The sequence below is a fragment of the Oncorhynchus gorbuscha genome, linkage group LG04 (genome assembly GCF_021184085.1).
Source record: "Oncorhynchus gorbuscha isolate QuinsamMale2020 ecotype Even-year linkage group LG04, OgorEven_v1.0, whole genome shotgun sequence".
Taxonomy (NCBI): domain Eukaryota; kingdom Metazoa; phylum Chordata; class Actinopteri; order Salmoniformes; family Salmonidae; genus Oncorhynchus; species Oncorhynchus gorbuscha.
This window is the reverse complement of record NC_060176.1, coordinates 58,913,513-58,930,962: the sequence shown is the minus strand read 5'-3', so window position 1 is coordinate 58,930,962 and position 17,450 is coordinate 58,913,513. Positions and strand designations below refer to the sequence as shown.

General features: G+C 41.2%; 1 protein-coding gene across 1 annotated transcript; it reads left to right on the top strand.

Moving 5' to 3' along the window:
* Nucleotides 1-13,927: 13,927 nt before the first annotated feature.
* LOC124033013 (sphingomyelin phosphodiesterase 4-like) lies at nt 13,928-17,174 on the top strand. Its single transcript, XM_046344940.1, has 5 exons — nt 13,928-14,115; nt 14,221-14,307; nt 16,187-16,323; nt 16,458-16,533; nt 17,139-17,174. The coding sequence occupies exons 1-5, from the start codon at nt 14,104-14,106 to the stop codon at nt 17,172-17,174; spliced, it is 348 nt and encodes a 115-aa protein (XP_046200896.1). The 5' UTR covers nt 13,928-14,103.
* The last annotated feature ends 276 nt before the right edge of the window (nt 17,175-17,450 follow it).

The window sequence follows — 17,450 nt, the reverse complement described above, 5'->3', positions numbered from 1 at the left end:
GAGCCCCAAATTCATCATCACACTTCATTCTCCTCCTCTATCTGATCTATGATAGCGCTAATAATAACCACTGGCACTGCAGACTATTCCCTGTCTCCTTTGGTGCCCAGTACACCTTGAGCCTGTGCAGATTACAGCCACCTATTCAGAGTGAAGGCCATTAAAATTGTATTTACTTATTATCTTCACTCTGTGTGCCAGGAAGATGCCCACGGGGGAAGAATAAAGTGATCTTCCTATGGCCCTCAGGAAGTCACAGGAGGGTGTGTTATGCTACTGCTCCTCTCCTGTTGATTTGTTCTTGTTGTCTAACCTTTAAAGCAAATATGACTCACTTAGACACAGTACAAAATACCATCTTCCATTTCAAATAACATACAGACCTGAAGTGGACTGGCCATGTCTATTGTTAATGTTGTAAACATTTCCTAGCCAGATGAACATGAAAAATCGAATCTGTCAATGCATTCTGCAAAAACAATTGCACAATTATTATGCAACTTCTCAATAAGCACAGCTTTAGGTATCAAATATCTCCCCCTGAGAGAGTTTTGAGCAAGCCAGTTGACTGACTCTCATTTTGAGTGACAGTTCAGCAATTTCAATAGGACAAATGGGACAAGGTTATCTTTTTTCCTCATTCTGCCTTACATGGGCAGTTATTTCTTATCAGGGAAGAAGAGTCATGACCTGCTTAGGGCATGCTTAACTTTCCCTGACCTTTCATACAGCTGATCATTTCCACCCAGATTATTTTCTCTTCAATATGCTGCAAGCACAAGAGGATATTGCGTAAAGACTTACTAGACTGATAAATCCACTGCTCAGAGTGCCAAGCACTGGGGAGACCTTCCCAAATCTCCCCCTCACTTGATTACCATTTCAGTCTGCCACTACCTTCATCCTGCCAAGGGCACTCTATTACCTTGCAATGGTATACAGTCTGTGGCTATAAAAGGTGTATGAGCAAATAGTTTAATTTGAATGTAGAACATTTGACTCATATTTAATTCATTACATATTCATATTATATTCCTCATTCACATTTATTCTTGACTTTAATGCATTGCCCTCTAGAAAATGACTCTCAGCTTTACATAACCTAATTAGAACTTACCTTATGTCCTGGTAACACTCTCGGTTTGCTGGGTATGGCATTAGTCTTCTCTGTGTCTCTGGCCTCCCTGGTAGCACCAGTTGATGAAAGAGGGAGAATCCGAAGGTGCCCCAGCAGCACTAAATGATTGTCTAATGGATTCCTACTTTACTGCTGGTAATCAAAGGTTCAGCGGGGGCACATCTATCACTGAGGGAACAAATACAAGTCCTGTGTTCTACTTCGTCTCACCCAAGGAGGAACTGTGGACCAAATAAATGACTGCCTTGTTTCAGGAGAGACCGGATCTATTGCCAACGATTTGTGGCCAACAAAGACATTTCGATACCATTCCATTTATTGATAGATGTGGCCTAAATGTAATAAGGAGCCAATTTACCGGCAGGTGGTATAGGACTGGAATTGCAGTTATCTTCTCTCTTTTTCTGCTCCCTTCTTTTCACAATCCAGCTGAAAATGTGATGGGAGAAACAAAACAAAAAGCACCAAATGAAGGTCATTTATCGACATCAGACACATGGCTGCCACCTTTGAACTGCTATCTCTTCGAAGGTGAACACAACATGTCCCCTCTATTTGCTTTTGGTATGTTTTTATGACACCAAAATGGTCTATGTTTGTTTCTATGAAACCACAAAGTGGGCAAGCTGAAAGAATATACTGTAGCCGAGGTCAATCTTCAAATACAGTATGTATCTTTTTTTGGATAACTGAACATATACGGAAGAACATCAGGAGATTATGTCGACAAAGCTATTGTGACACCATTTACTGGTCATTTGTGATGTTCACAAGCTATATCAATGTGTTGTCCCGGGCCTGAGTTAATGTTAAGACACAGGGGGAGCTTCAAGGCTGGTATATACCCTTTTCTCAAGGATCAGGTACCACATGTGTCTCACCACCCACTGTTCCATTAGTCTGACAAGCAGCTCTGTGCCCCTGTCCACCACATGGAGCTGAGGATCAGAGCCCTGGGTCTGGACACTACCCTCAGCAACTGGATCCTGGACTTCCTGAAGGGCAGACCAGAGACTGTGAGGATTGTCAACAACACCTCCTCCACACTGACTCTTAACACAGGGCCCCCCAGGAGTGTGTCGTCAGCCCTCTGCTGTGCTCCCTGTTCACCCACGACTGTGTGGCTTTGCACGTCACCAACTCCCTCATCAAGTTTGAGGATGACAACACGCTTGGATATAGGCCTGACAACCAACAACAACGAGTCACCGGGACGATCTACTCTGAAGGACCTAACCCGTAAACCGCCTGAGAAGTAGGGAAAGGATCGGAGGATGGCAGCCCTTCACTGACAGGATGTGGAAAGACCAAATAGAAGGATTATGACCATGAAACGGTGAAGGGAAAATCAAAAAGCTGGTGAGTGTCTCAAATTTGATACTGGGAAGATGACTACCATCTAAGGCAAACATGGGCGAGTCTGTTATGGAAAGGAATGTTACAGGGTCCCAGAAGAAAGCACTGCATGCGATGAGTGGCGAGATGGACCGACATAAGGGATCTAGATGAAGGGACCTGCATCGCTCAGCTGGGCTCTGGCCTCTTAGGACATGAAATAACAAAATGTCCAGCAACTCCCCCACAGGCGGTTGGTGATCCTCTGTTCCCTCTCCCCTTGAGATGAATCCCCCAGCTGCCTGGGCTCAGTCTCAGCCAGAGGGAGATGGTACTGAGGGAGGGAAACACCGTTGATGCGAACAAGCTGACGTGAGTCCCTCCAGGCGAAACTGAAAAGCGCCGGCTCATCCTTCCACTCACTAGAAAACGAGGCAGCAAGGCAGCAGAGTGCGAAACTCAATGACTATAGGGAGGAGGTAAATAAGCTGGCATTGTGGGTATGGCAGGGTATGGCAGTCCCCATACCCTAGCTCAAGACCAAAATGTAAAAGTAGGCTACAAAAAAGTAGACTAATATGATTTCAATACCAATTCAAATGCAACGGCTGTTTAGCATTTTGATGGTTGGCTGTAGGGCCATGCGGTCATCGCTTGGAGACAAGCTGCCAGCCTGGTGCCTTTCTCTCACCTTAAGAAAGCAGAGAGCAAAGACAGTGCCAGACAGTTTGCTTTGCCGGTCAGCCTTTTAGTCAGTGCGCCGATTGCTTTGAATTTGATGTCTACATTTGAACTCAGCCTTGTAAGCCCTCCGGTCAGCTGTTTTATGCAATATGCTTCCCCTAAAGTAAATTGAAGTACTTTTGCCAAAATTAGCTATATACTGTAATTACTCGTGGCGATACAGAAATAAATAAAATCATTCAAAATACTACATCAGCATGATTCTGCCACTGAGGATCATTCACTTCTTTTAAAATTGAGCTTTGGATTGTTTGAAGCATGCAGTTTGGGGAGCGCTCAGCAAATAGCTGATTTCGGAGTTTCAGCGGTCAGCAAATAGCTGATTTCGGAGTTTCAGCGGTCAGTAAAAAGCTATTAAATAGACCAAGGACAATCGCAATATTTCAAAATACAATTGTAGGGGTAAAAATGCTTAGAAAGCACGTGGCTATTGCTGAAAAAATAAGATAAATAAAATACTATAATCTGTCTCTAGTTATCTAAATTCCAATTTAGCGAACAGTATCCTATCTTATTGGCACCTGCAGAGAGCATCAGCCATATCCCCCCTGTAAGGGCATACACATTCACTGTCTTTGTTACTGCATCAGTACCACTGGGAACTTTATTGGGGGACAATCATTTCCTCCTCCAGGCTAGATGGAGATAATTTTGTACAATTTGTGTCTCCCCTTTTCGAAGATTAGATGGTTGCACTTAAGACAAGGTCGATTTTACTGATCTGTTTGTCAGTGTCAGCAGAGTAGGCTACTCATTTTTGTCGTATTAAAAATATGTTGCTTGACTGTTTTCCATATGTGAACTGTAACTCAGTAAAATTGTTGAAATTGTTGCATGTTGCGTTTATATTTTTGTTCTGAATAGATTGATGGGTGCTTCTTTTTGCAGGGGAACATGTTGGGTGTCCTGTGTGAACGTAGAGAACCTTCAGAAAGGTTTTTGACATTTTCCAAATGTTCTTGTGTTGCAGCCTGAATTTAAAATGGATTAAATGTAGATTTTTGTCACCAGCCTACACACAATATCCCATAATGTCAAATCGGAATTATGTTTTTAGAAATATTTGCAAGTTAATAAAAATGTCAAGTATTCAACCCTTTGTGATGGGAAGCCTAAATAAGTTCAGGAGTAAATATGTGCTTAACAAATCACATAATACGTTGCATGGATTCACTCTGTGTGCAATGATAATCGTTTTCCATGATTTTTGAATGCACCTCATCTCTGTACCCCACACATACAATTATCTGTAAGTGACTTTAAAACAATTACAACGTTTAATGGCTCTGATAGGAGAAAACTGAGGATGGATCAACATTGAAGTTACTCCACAATACTAACCTAATTGACAGGGTGAAAAGAAAGAAGCCTGTACAGATTACAAATATTCCAAAACATCAGTGGCGATTTTAGTATGTAAATACGTAATTTTGACTGAGATATTAATGAGCGAGCTAGGACGAACGTAGTCAATATATTTGTTCAGCACTTTTGAAATGTACAGTGACAGAATTCAGAACATGGGCCATTCTTACATTATTCTCCCTGTACACCAAGTCAGAACCGTAGGATAAATGAAGGGGGCATATACGCAGACAACGTTGAATATTGTAAGAGCTATCATTGTCTGCTTATATTATAATTTCTTACAATATTCGACGATGACACTTCTCTAAACAGGCTATAGGCTACAGGTGCACCATCAAGTCAGAACAGTAGGCTACGTTATGAGGGGGAAAGGGACAAAATTATTAGGGTGAGGCATATGGGCTACTAACAGCTTACTACACAACAGACACGTAATATGACTTTCTTAGCTACAGTATATATATCTTTCAGGCATATTACATAAATAATGCAGCAGCAAACACTAGATATTTTTTATCACTATTGTGCTATGTTCACTTAAACAGGAAATTTGTCATAAAACTTTCTCATCAACGTCTGGCATTTTCTGGATTTATGGTGCTGTGAGCAAGGTTAAATCATGACATCAGTGATCTTCAGGTCAGAGCTCTAGAAAGAGACCTGAGTTCCTGACTTGGAATTTCGAGTTGGATGACCGTTCAAAATGTATTTTCCCTGTCGGAGCTCGTTTTTTAAAAGTTGTCCTGAACTCTCTGAAGTCTGAGATTTCCTAGTTCCGTGTTTCCAAATGTTTTGAACAGCAGAAGTCCTGCTGCATGGCCAATGTATTCAACCTTTTCTGGCCTATGGTGTTGTGTGTGAATGGTTATCATTTTAATCTTGGAAAAGAGACCCTTAAACCCAGACCTTGGATCACAAACCCTCTCCCACGAATAGCAGGGGAAGTAAAATAGCGATTGCTTTGCAACGCTTCCAGTTAGCCACTGATTCTTTCCAAACCACTCATTGTTGACTTTGCAATTTCCAACTTGTTGGGTAATGTTTATGTCCAATGGCCACTGAGCTCTGATACGTTTAATCTATCATTTCTCTTCATATGACAAGGATTGAAAAATATTTACCAGTAGATTCTCGATGTGATTCATGATGATGACTGCTTGTCTAGCTTGCTAGCTAAGATTTTTAAAGTATGATGTTGTGTCATGTTGGTATGAAGGGTTGGGAGACAGGCGCAGGAATGCGTAATAGGCGATTTTATTAAACCCAAATTACGGCGTGCCGTTAAAGGCAGGGGACGAAGACCAAACAAACACCATACAAAAAACACAGGGTTGAAACCCAAACAAAAGAGTAAGGAGTACCTCCAATAAATAACACAAGCGTAAAATGATTAACACACGGGACGAGACCCGTAATCATCTGCGCAATCCACAACGGCATGAAAGCCAAAACACACAGCACAGGTACACACACACACCAACCGACATTGTAACAATAATCGACCGCCCAATGGAAACCAAAGGGCACACTTATACAAGTACAAATCAGCGGGAACAGGGGACAGGTGTGCGTAATGAAAGTTCCGGAGAGATCCGTGACATGTTGACTGTCCAATCAAAATCCAATCAAAGCTACGGTAGATACAGTGCATTCGGAAAGTATTCAGACCACATTGACTTTTTCCACATACGTTACAGCCTTATTCTAAAATGGATTAAATAAATACATTTCCTCATCATTCTACACACAATACTCCATAACACCAAAGTGAAACAGGTTTTTAGAAATGTTTGCAAATGTATTAAAAGCTAAAAACATAAATACCTTATTTACTTAAGTATTCAGACCCTTGCTATGAGACTCGAAATTGAGCTCAGGTGCATCCTGTTTCCATCGATCATCCTTGAGATGTTTCTACAATTTGATTGGAGTCTACCTGTGGTAATTTCAATTGATTGACATGATTTGGAAAGGCACACAACTGTTTGTATAAGGGCTCACAGTTGACAGTGCATGTCAGAACAAACTTAAGCTATGAGGTCGAGTACATTTTCCATAGAACTCCGAGACAGGATTGTGTCGAGGCACAGATCTGGGGAAGGGTACCTAAACATTTCTGCAGCATTGAAGGTCCCCAAGAACAGAGCGGCCTTCATTATTCTTAAATGGAAGAAGTTTGGAACCACCAAGACTCGTCCTAGAGCTGGCCACCCAGCCAAACTGAGCAATCAGGGGAGAAGGGTCTTGGTCAGGGAGGTGACCAAGAACCCGGTGGTCACTCTGACAGAGCTCAAGTTCCCCTGGGGAGATAGGAGAACCTTCCAGAAGGACAACCGTCTCTGCAGAACTCCACCAATCAGGCCTTTATGGTAGAGTGGCCAAACGGAAGCCACTCCTCAGTAATAAGCAGATGGCAGCCCGCTTGGAGTTTGCTAAAGGCACCTAAAATACTCTCAGACCATGACAAACAAGATTCTCTGGTCTGATGAAACCAAGATTGAACTCTTTGTCCTGAATACCAAGCATCACGTCTGGAGGAAACCTGGCACCGTCCTTACGGTGAAGCATGGTTGTGGCAGCATCATGCTGTGGGAATGTTTTTCAGCGGCAGGGACTGTGAGACTAGTCAGGATTGAGGGAAAGATGAACAGAGCAAAGTACAGAGAGAAACCTGATCCAGAGCACTCAGGACCTCAGACTGGGGCGAAGGTTCACCTTCCAACAGGACAGCGACCCATAGCATAGTGGCCTAGCCAGAGCCCGGAGTTAAACCTGATCGAACATCTCTAGAGAGACCTGAAAATATCTGTGCGGCGACGCTCCCCATCCTGACAGAGCTTGAGAGAGAGAAATGGGAGAAACTGAGCAAGTACTGAGCAAAGGGTCGGAATACTTATGTAAATGTTATATTTCAGTTTATTATTTGTAATAATTGTACAAGAAATTTCCATAAACCTTTTTTCGCTTTTTCATTATGAGGTATCGTTTGTATATTGATGAGGATAATAAAAAATAAAATAAAAAATTAGAATAAGGCTGCATCGTAATAAAAAATGGAAAAAGTCAACGGGTCTGAATACTTTCCTGCATAGCGTGATTTGACGTCCTTTCATCTGTAGCCAATGACCTTGAGCCTTCATGGACGGGCACTTCTAATGTAAATCTATGGCAGCACCCACGGGGGGTTGAACTTTCTAGCTCTCCCTGTAGATGTTGCAGTGATGTAGTGTCCCCATGAGTGACATAATACTGAGCCAATCGCTGCGCAGCTAGAGAAGATTACCAACCCCTACACTCTGTATATTCTACATGCTGCCCTTCCACCACAGAAAGCACTGAGCTAGGCTGAAATGCCTGCATTTTGTATTTTATTAACTCAATATAATTGTTTTTACATTGTTTGCAAACTGATATGTGACACGTAGTAATGCCAAAATAACACAAAATAAACAGGCCCTGAATGACGGGTCATCACTGCAAATCATGCATCCTGTTTGCAACAAGGCACTAACGTAATACTGCAAAACATGTGGCAAAGCAATTCACTTTTTGTACTGACTACAAAGTGTTATGTTTGAGGCAAATCCAATACAACACATTACTGAGTACCACTCTCCATATTTTCAAACATAGTGGTGGCTGCAACATGTTATGGGTATGCTTGTAATCATTAAAGACAGGGAAGTTTTTCAGAATAAAGAATAAATGGAGCTTGGCACAGACAAAAGTCTAGAGGAAAACCTGCTTCAGTCTGTTTTCCACCAGACACTGGGAGATGAATTCACCTTTTAGAAGGACAATAACCTTAAACACAAGGCCAAATCTACACTGGAGTTGCTTACCAAGAAGACAGTGAATGTCCCTAATGGCCAAGTTATCTGCCTGAAAATCAATGGAAAGACTTAAAAATGGTTGTCTAGCAATGATCAACAACCAATTTGACAGAGCCTGAATAATTTTGAAAAGAATAATGAGCACATATTGTACAATCCAGGTGTGCAAAGCTCTTAGAGATTTACCCAGAAAAACTCACAGATGTAATCACTCCAAAGATCATTCTAACATGTATTGACTCAGGGGTGTGAATACTTGTATTTAGTTTTCCACACATTAGCATAAATGTCTAAAAACATGTTTTCACTTTGTCATTATGGAGTATTGTGTGTAGATGAGTGATCCATTTTGAATTCAGGCTGTAACACAACCAAATGTGAAATAAATCAAGGGGTATGAATACTTTCTGAAGGTACTGTGGCTATCAACTTCCGTACTGCTTGAGTGCTTGACAAATTCAAATATATTCAAAACAAATTGTATGTGTATTATGGTTAGCAGATGTTAATGCGAGTGTAGCGAAATGTTTGTGCTTCTAGTTCCGACAGTGCAGTAATATCTAACAAGTAAAATTCCTCAAAACGACCTAGTACACACAAATCTAAAGGGGTGAATGAGAATATGTACATGTAAGTATATGGATGAGTTATGGCCGAGCGTCATTGGCAAGGTGCAATAGATGGTATAAAATATAGTATATACATGTGATATGAGTAATGTAAAAGATATGTAAACATTATTAAAGTGGCATTATTTAGAGTGCATTATATAAAGTGACTAGTGATCCATTTATTAAAGTGTCCAGTGATCGTGTCTCAATGTAGGCAGCAGCCTCTCTGAGTTAGTGATGGCTGTTTAGCAGTTTGATGGCCTTGTGTGTTTTTCAGTCTCTCGGTCCCAGCTTTGATGCACCTGCACTGACCTCGCCTTCTGGATGGTAGCGGTGTGAACAGGCAGTGGCTCGGATGGTTGATCATTCTTGGCCTTCCTGTGACATCAGGTGCTGTAGGTGGCATGGAGGCCAGGTAGTTTCCTCCGGTGATGCAATGTACAGACCGCACCACCCTCTGGATAGCCTTGTGGTTTAGGGCGGTGCAGTTGCCATACCAGGCTGTGATACAGCCCGACAGGATGCTCTCTATTGTGCATCTGTAAAAGTCTGTCAGGGTTTTGGGTGACAAGCCATATTCATCGAGCCTCCTGAGGTTGAAGAGGCACTGTTGCATCTTCTTCACCACACTGTCTGTGTGAGTGGACCATTTCATTTAGTCTGTGATGTGTACGCAGAGGAACTTAACTTTCCAGCTTCTCTACTGCTGTCCCTTCGATGTGGATAGGAGGGTGCTCCCTCTGCTGTTTCCTGAAGTCCTCGATCATCTCCTTTGTTTTGTTGACGTTGAGTGAGAAGTTATTTTCCTGGCACGACACTCTGAGTGCCCCCTTGGATCACCTACTAGAAATAGATCCATTGTCCTGGGTGGTGGTCCGAACAGAGTATTCGCTTCAGGAAAGTCGTATTCCTGGTCGTAATGTTGACGTTGACGTTGCTTTTATATCCAATAATTCTTCCCAGCTGTATTACGACTTAAGATTTCCTGGGGTTACAATTTAAGAAATATAAATATACATTAAAAACGAAATACTGCATAGTGTCATAAGAACTCGAAGCGAGGTGACCATCTTTGTTGGCGCCATGCTATTACCAAGTTGTGACTCACGTGAGCATAGTGGTGCTTGAATGAAGGACAATCATGAGTGCATTCGTAAATTAGTTTGAGAGTGCCAGAGAGCAGAATAATTAAGGAATTTACAAACACTACGTGGTTGTTATGGCACGTGTAAGTAAACATTGGCTAAAAAACTGAATTCAATTCTTGCCATTACACAGTTACAGCCACTATCTCTCTAGATAAGACGAAAACACTCTAACCAGCTCTACTAGGGTGAGCAAAACTTTAGCCAGTTAGCTTGGGTGCTTGACTGCCTTTGTGAGGTCAGAACACTTGGAAAAAACAAAGATTTGTATAATTATTGGTGCATTTGAGCATTTATTAGCATATTTCTATTATGGAACGTCTACTCTGTGAAGTGCATGTGTGAAATAACTCAATTCACCCTTGCACTCCTTCTAAACAACCCATTATTTTGAAACTTTAGGTAAAGTCTTCAAAATGCAGTCCACTCTGTTTGTTACAGATTCCAATTTTGGAAACAGAAAACTTTATGGAGATTAAATGTTTAATTAATGAGAAAATTAGCAGAATGTTGGCCAAAATTCATCTCGCTCTCACTACTGGGCTTCCTTTCATCGCCATATTTGGTAGTGAGTGGAAACGCCAACCAGATGCTTCCCAATTATACATCTGGTGAAATATCTGTGGATCAACCCTACTCCACGGCTAGAGCGTCAAGTGTGCACTCTGAACGATCTGAGAGCTAAATTCTCAGAATTTACGAACAGACAGAGTGAATTTACGAACGCACCCCATATTGCTCAAATACAAATAGCACAACTTTCTGCATGTAGTCTTCAATGGTTTTCAATGGTAGACTGCGACAGATTAGGTAAATGTCGAACTGTAACACAAAAATGTACTGAGAGGTTACTGGCCCAGTCGGTGCTGCTGCTTTTGAAAAGTACTGGGGAAAATACGGTCTTGCCACGTTTTCCAGCAGCTCTGTAAATATGCAATTCTGTGATGAAAAAAATTGCTTCCCAAACTCACGGGCAGCCTATGGATGTCGGCATTTGAAGTCAGCCTTGTGGTGACTTGATAGCGTGTGTTATGCATCTACAGTATTTCACGTTGCACTGTATGCACCATTCCACCAGTAAATTAGTACATTTGTGAGGAGGTTGAGCAGTGGTTGACATTGTATATGTCATCCCACAGACCTTTAAACCTAATATTGCAGTGTTAATAGCTGGGGTCATTTTTGTTTGTTTTTGCTGTTCTCTAAATATCATTTGAGAGTTTTTAAATTGTGAAGAAATGGAGTAAATGAGCTTCAACCCCCCCCCCCCCACACACACACACACACACACACTTTGCCATACCCTAGGTTTAGCTGAGCTGACACCACTGGAACACGTCCCGATCTACATCAACCGGACCGGAGTAGAGAGAGTTAGCAGCTTTAAGGTAGTCGGTGTCCACATCACCGAGGACTTGACATGGACCAACAACATCACCACTCTTGTCAAGAAGGAACAACCTATACTTCCTAAGGTGGTTGAAGAAATTCGTCACGCCACCCACATCCTCTCCAAAAACTACTGCTGCCCCATCGAGAGCGACCTGACCAGTTGTGTTACAGCCTGGTACAGGAATGAACCGCAAGGCCCTCCAGCGGGTGGTGAAGAAAGCCCAGTACATCACTGGGGGCTTGTTCCCACCCATCCAGGACATCTACTTGAAACGATGGCTGAGGAAGTCTAGCAGCATCATCAAGGACACACAAACCCCAGACACAAGCTGTTTGTTCTCTCCCTTACCGTCGGTCAGACGGTATCGGAGCGTGAGGTCTGATAGAGATAGTTTCTATCTACAAGCCATCAGAACCATCAGAACCAAGCTCTGGTTCTCCACACCTTAGCACACATGCACTCACTCATGCACACACCCAGACAGACACACATCCACACACGTACTCACGCATGCACAAACACGCACACACACACACACACACTGTACATTCATGCTACACACACATCGCAAATGCTGCAACCAGACTCTTGCATCCTATAGCTAATACTGCATAATTTAAACACTGTCACGTTCTGACCATCGTTCGTATGTGTTTTCCTTGTTTTAGTGTTGGTCAGGACGTGAGCTGGGTGGGCATTCTATGTTGTGTGTCTGGTTTGTCTATTTCTATGTTTGGCCTGATATGGTTCTCAATCAGAGGCAGGTGTTAGTCATTGTCTCTGATTGGGAACCATATTTAGGTAGCCTGTTTTGTGTTGGGTTTTGTGGGTGATTGTTCCTGTCTCTGTGTTTGCACCAGATAGGACTGTTTAGGTTTTCGCACATTTATTGTTTTGTTAGTTATTTAATGTCTAGTTCCTTTATTAAAGAACATGTATAACCACCACGCCGCCTTTTGGTCCGCTTCTCCTTCACCACATGAAAACCCTTACAAACACTTGCCCCCAATCCCCACTTTCTCTGATACATGTGTGAATATTGTACTATAAATTGTGCTTCCCTGTATTATACTTAAAATATATTTTCTACTGAGCCATTTACTTTGTTCCTATTCTTATATTTAAATATTTATTATTATTGTTGCATTGTCGAGAAAGAACCTAAGCATTTCGTTGGATGGTGTACACCATGTGTATCCTGTACATATCACTAATAAAACGTGAAACCTGAGGATATCAATGAAATGAAGCTGAGATCTGAGATCCACAGCAGCACCCGAGTAGACAGGTGTGTGCACAAAGACTATATTGGCCGGGGAACTCATCTCTGGCAGATTGGCCAAAAATTGGGATGGGAAATTGATCATTCATGACCACATGGCATAAAAATGGGGAGTAAATTGAGTTTGGTGGGAAATAGCAGGACACTGCAGCCACATCAGAATGATTTAGAGCAGCCTGCCATTCCTGCAGTGAACAATGCTATATTGAATGCCTGGGTGGGATGTGATTATAATAATGCTTGGCTGAAAGTGATGAAATTAGAATGATTAATCAGCCATTGATTGAACTGCTGTGTTTTGCCTTCCACTTCAGGGGAAGAACTTGGCCTCCACTGGGCATTTGTGATGGATGAATACACATTAAAACTTAGAACACATGGAGTGAAAGTACAGTGCTTTGTGCTTTTGTTTGTGTGCGTGTGTGCATTTCTGTATGTTGGTCTTCATTTCGGATTTATGCATAGCTCATGAGGCATTATAAATGGGCTCATAATGCATTATGAAGAGTGGAATTTATAGGAAATGTTACCAATTATACTATTGTGACATTGTGTGACTATCTAATGAATATTCAATCCTGGCAATAAATAACCATGGACATATGGAAATAGAGTTCAACTCTGCAGATGGATTGGTGGGATTCTTCTATCCATTGAGCCTTATTGCTATAGAGTGTCATTTATAATAAAAAATACTGCGATACTGGTATCGCCACAGCCTTACAATATACCAATGTGGCACTTGTACTAAACTCCCAAGGCATAAAGTTCTTTAAAAAATCTATGTGCAACCTTAATTAAAATGACTATTGAACGGTAAAGAGGCATTCTTAGACAACCTACGCAGAAAAATAGACATGATTTATTTATGACATATAATTAGACATAATGGTTATGGCTCTACATAGCAGGAGAGAGCTGGTTCGGGTGTTTTAAAAAATGCAAAATTCTCTGAATTGGTTCTTTGACTGAACCCCATCCACATGGAATATCCACCTCCAGCTAGACTTGGGGCTGGGTGCAGAATAAATGACATGTGGAGGGCCCACAAGCAACTGTTGCAGAGGACAGCTGTCATACACAGAAGTCTCTAAAGACATGATCATACAAAAACATTGGCACAACGGTCTGAACTAAAAGTGCACAAGATAGTAAAGGAAATGTTTTAAACTGATTATTTGACTTCAATACTGTGTTTTCATCTCTTGTTTACTTTTCCTGATAAGCGTTTTATGGGAATACTACATTGCAGTCATGTCCTCTTCGGTGAGTCAAGACAAATCTTAAATCTCAAATCTTAAAATGCTCAAGATTTTATTTTAGCAGAGGATTTTAAAGCTGATGTTAATGATTGAGTGTTCTACCATGCAGGATCATCTGAAGACAGATTGGACAATCAAGTCACTCCCACAGCAATGCACAGAGATGACAAAATACATTGATGATAAACCTGTCAAGGTAGCTAAACAATCAACTGAATTATACTGTATCTAGAGATGATGTGAATACTGTAGTATCGTCCTCATTAATTTCATTATATCACAGTATTGCTGTTGCAACTTGCAATTCTATGGCTAACTACCAGGGGCACTACATTCACTGGGGACATTCTGAAATTGCATTTTTTTTTAAATATGAACACACCTACTCATTCAAGGGTTTTTCTTTATTTTGACAATTTTCTACATTGTAGAATAATAGTGAAGACATCAAAACTATGAAATAACACATATGGAATCATGTAGTAAACAAATTAAAATATATGTTATATTTAGGTTCTTCAAAGTAGCCACACTCTTGGCATTCTCTCAACAAGCTTCACGAGGAATGATTTTCCAACAGTCTTGAAGGAGTTCCCACAAATGCTGAGCACTTGTTCGCTGCTTTTCCATCACTCTGTAGTGCAACTCATCCTAAACCATCTCAATTGGGTTGAGGTTGGGTGATTGCGGAGGCCAGGTCATCTGATGCAGCCCTCCATCACTCTCCTTCTTGGTAAAATAGCCCTTACACAGCCTGGAGGTGTGTTGGGTCATTGTCCTGTTGAAAAACAAATGATAATCCCACTAAACGCAAACCAAATGGGATTGCGTATCACTGCAGAATGCTGTGGTAGCCATGCTGGTTAAGCGTGCCTTGAATTCTAAATAAATCATTGACGGTGTCACCAGAAAAGCACCACCCCACAATCACACCTCCTCCTCCATGCTTCATGGTGGGAACCACACATGCGGATATCATCTGTTCACCTACTCTGCGTCTCACAAAGACACAGTGGTTGTCACCAAAAATCTCAATGTCCATTGCTCGTGTTTCTTGGCCCAAGCAAGACTCTTCTTATTATTGGTGTTCTTTAATCGTGGTTTCTATGTAGCAATTAGACCATGATGGCCTGATTCATGCAGTCTCCTCTGAGTAGTTGATGTTGAGATGTGTCTGTTACTTGAACTCTGTGAAGCATTTATTTGGGCTGCAATCTGAGGTTCAGTCAACTCTAATGAACTTATCCTCTGCAGCAGAGGTAACTCTGGGACTTCCTTACCTGTGGCCGTCCTCATGAGAGCAAGTTTCACCATTGCGCTTGATGGTTTTTGCTTTTAACAAGGCACACCTGTTAATGAATTGAAATGCATTCCAGTTGACTACCTCATGAAGCTGGCTGGGAGAATGCCAAGAGTGTGCAAAGCTGTCGTCAAGGCAAAGGGTGGCTACATTGAAGAATCTCAAATGTAAAATATATTTAGATTTGTTTAACACCTTCTTGGTTACTACATGAGTCCATATGCGTTATTTCATAGTTTTGATGTCTTCACTACTATTCTACAGTGTAGAAATTGTAAAAACAAAGAAAAACCCTTGAATGAGTAGGTGTGTCCAAACTTTTGTCTGCTACTGTATGTCCACCTCACTTCTAAAACCAAAGTTGCACCCCTGCTAGCTACTACACCAATTTCCATAAAGACATTGTATTTGAACGTTTTAACATACGTGGGTTATGTATTCACACACAAGCTGCAAGCGGTATGAAAAAGTTGCTTGGTATTGGCCATGTGTAGAGTAAATGTCAGAGAGGATCAGCCAGTTGCTGTTTCATGCTGATGTAGACAATGAGTTACTGTGACTGTCTGGACACAGCCATTCAGACAGCTGTACCATTATTATTATATTATTACATATGCTGCTTCCTGTTGCAAATTGTCCTCTAGCTTCTCAGTATGCAAAGATTTCAGATGGCCACTGTGTCATAGCACAACTCCTCTTCAAATCAGGTAGCGTAGCATATACATGTATAAACTGAGTGTGGGATGTGTTAACGATGCTGTTTGGCCTCATACAGGAGCTATGTGTTATCTTCCCCTGGATGGTGGAGAGGGTTGTTGGCAGCCTGGATGGCAGCACTGTTGGTTGGAGTCTTTCTTCTCTGCAAGCCCACAGCAGTGACTACAGCAATGTACTGGAGTTCCTACAACCAAGGTGGACCTGTCTGTGATTTGAGACATTCCACAACTTGCTATCGATAATATTAAATTACTAATGTGTATTACACCTACAGTATACTAATAAACATGGAAGTGAAGTTTTCACCAACATACAATATTTTTTTGCAGTGGCCCAATGCTGAAACTTGTTTATAAACTTCAAGCTGAAGACTACAACTTTGAGATCCAAGTCGCCAATTTACCTGTAAGTTTTCAACATACAGTACAGTCACATCTGAAATTATTGGTACCAAGCTATATTGTAGGCAAAAGTATATTATTTTATACTAATTGCTCAGAGAAAGAGATTTTGTTTAACCAGTAAAAAAAATCTTGGTGTTAAAATGATTGGCACCCTAACGATTCTTATAAATAAATCAAACAATTTAATCTGCATTAACATTATACTGTTTAAAATTAATCTCAGTTCAAGAAACTGTATTGTGACCTTTCATGGCTTCCTGTTTCACTGGGGTATACATTTGGTCACACACATGTAAAATCCATTTGTCATCCGTCACCGTGGGGAAAGGCAAAGAACTCACAAATTAAAAGAGAGAAATGGTTGGTGACTTTCATAAATCAGGCAATAGGTACAACAACAAAAACTACTGAAAAAACAAATATATCACTTACCACTATTAGGGCAACAATTACAAAGTTTAAAACCATTGGAACGGTGTAAACTTGCATGGTAGAGGACCCAAATGTATATTTTCTCCATGCACAGCGAGGATGATGGTCCGGGAGACAAAGACTAGTCCCACAGTTGGAGAATTACAGAACTTGACCTGAAAGTTGATCTTCCAGCAAGACAATGACCCCAAGCACACATTCAATGGTTAATTGGCCACAAAATTAGTCTCCCTTGAAAACTTGTGATTTGAAGGATCTGGAAAGGATCTGGAAAGATTCTGTATGGAGGAATAGTCTAAGATCCCTCCCAATGTGTTCTTTAATCTCATATAACATTATAGAAAAGGGCTAAGTGCTGTTATCCTCACACGGGGAGGGTACACAAAGTATTGAAAATAGGTGACAATCATTTTTATTTGTATTTGTTTATTAGTCTTTTTTTGCTCATCTTTATCAAGGGCACCAATACTTTCAGATGCGACTGTA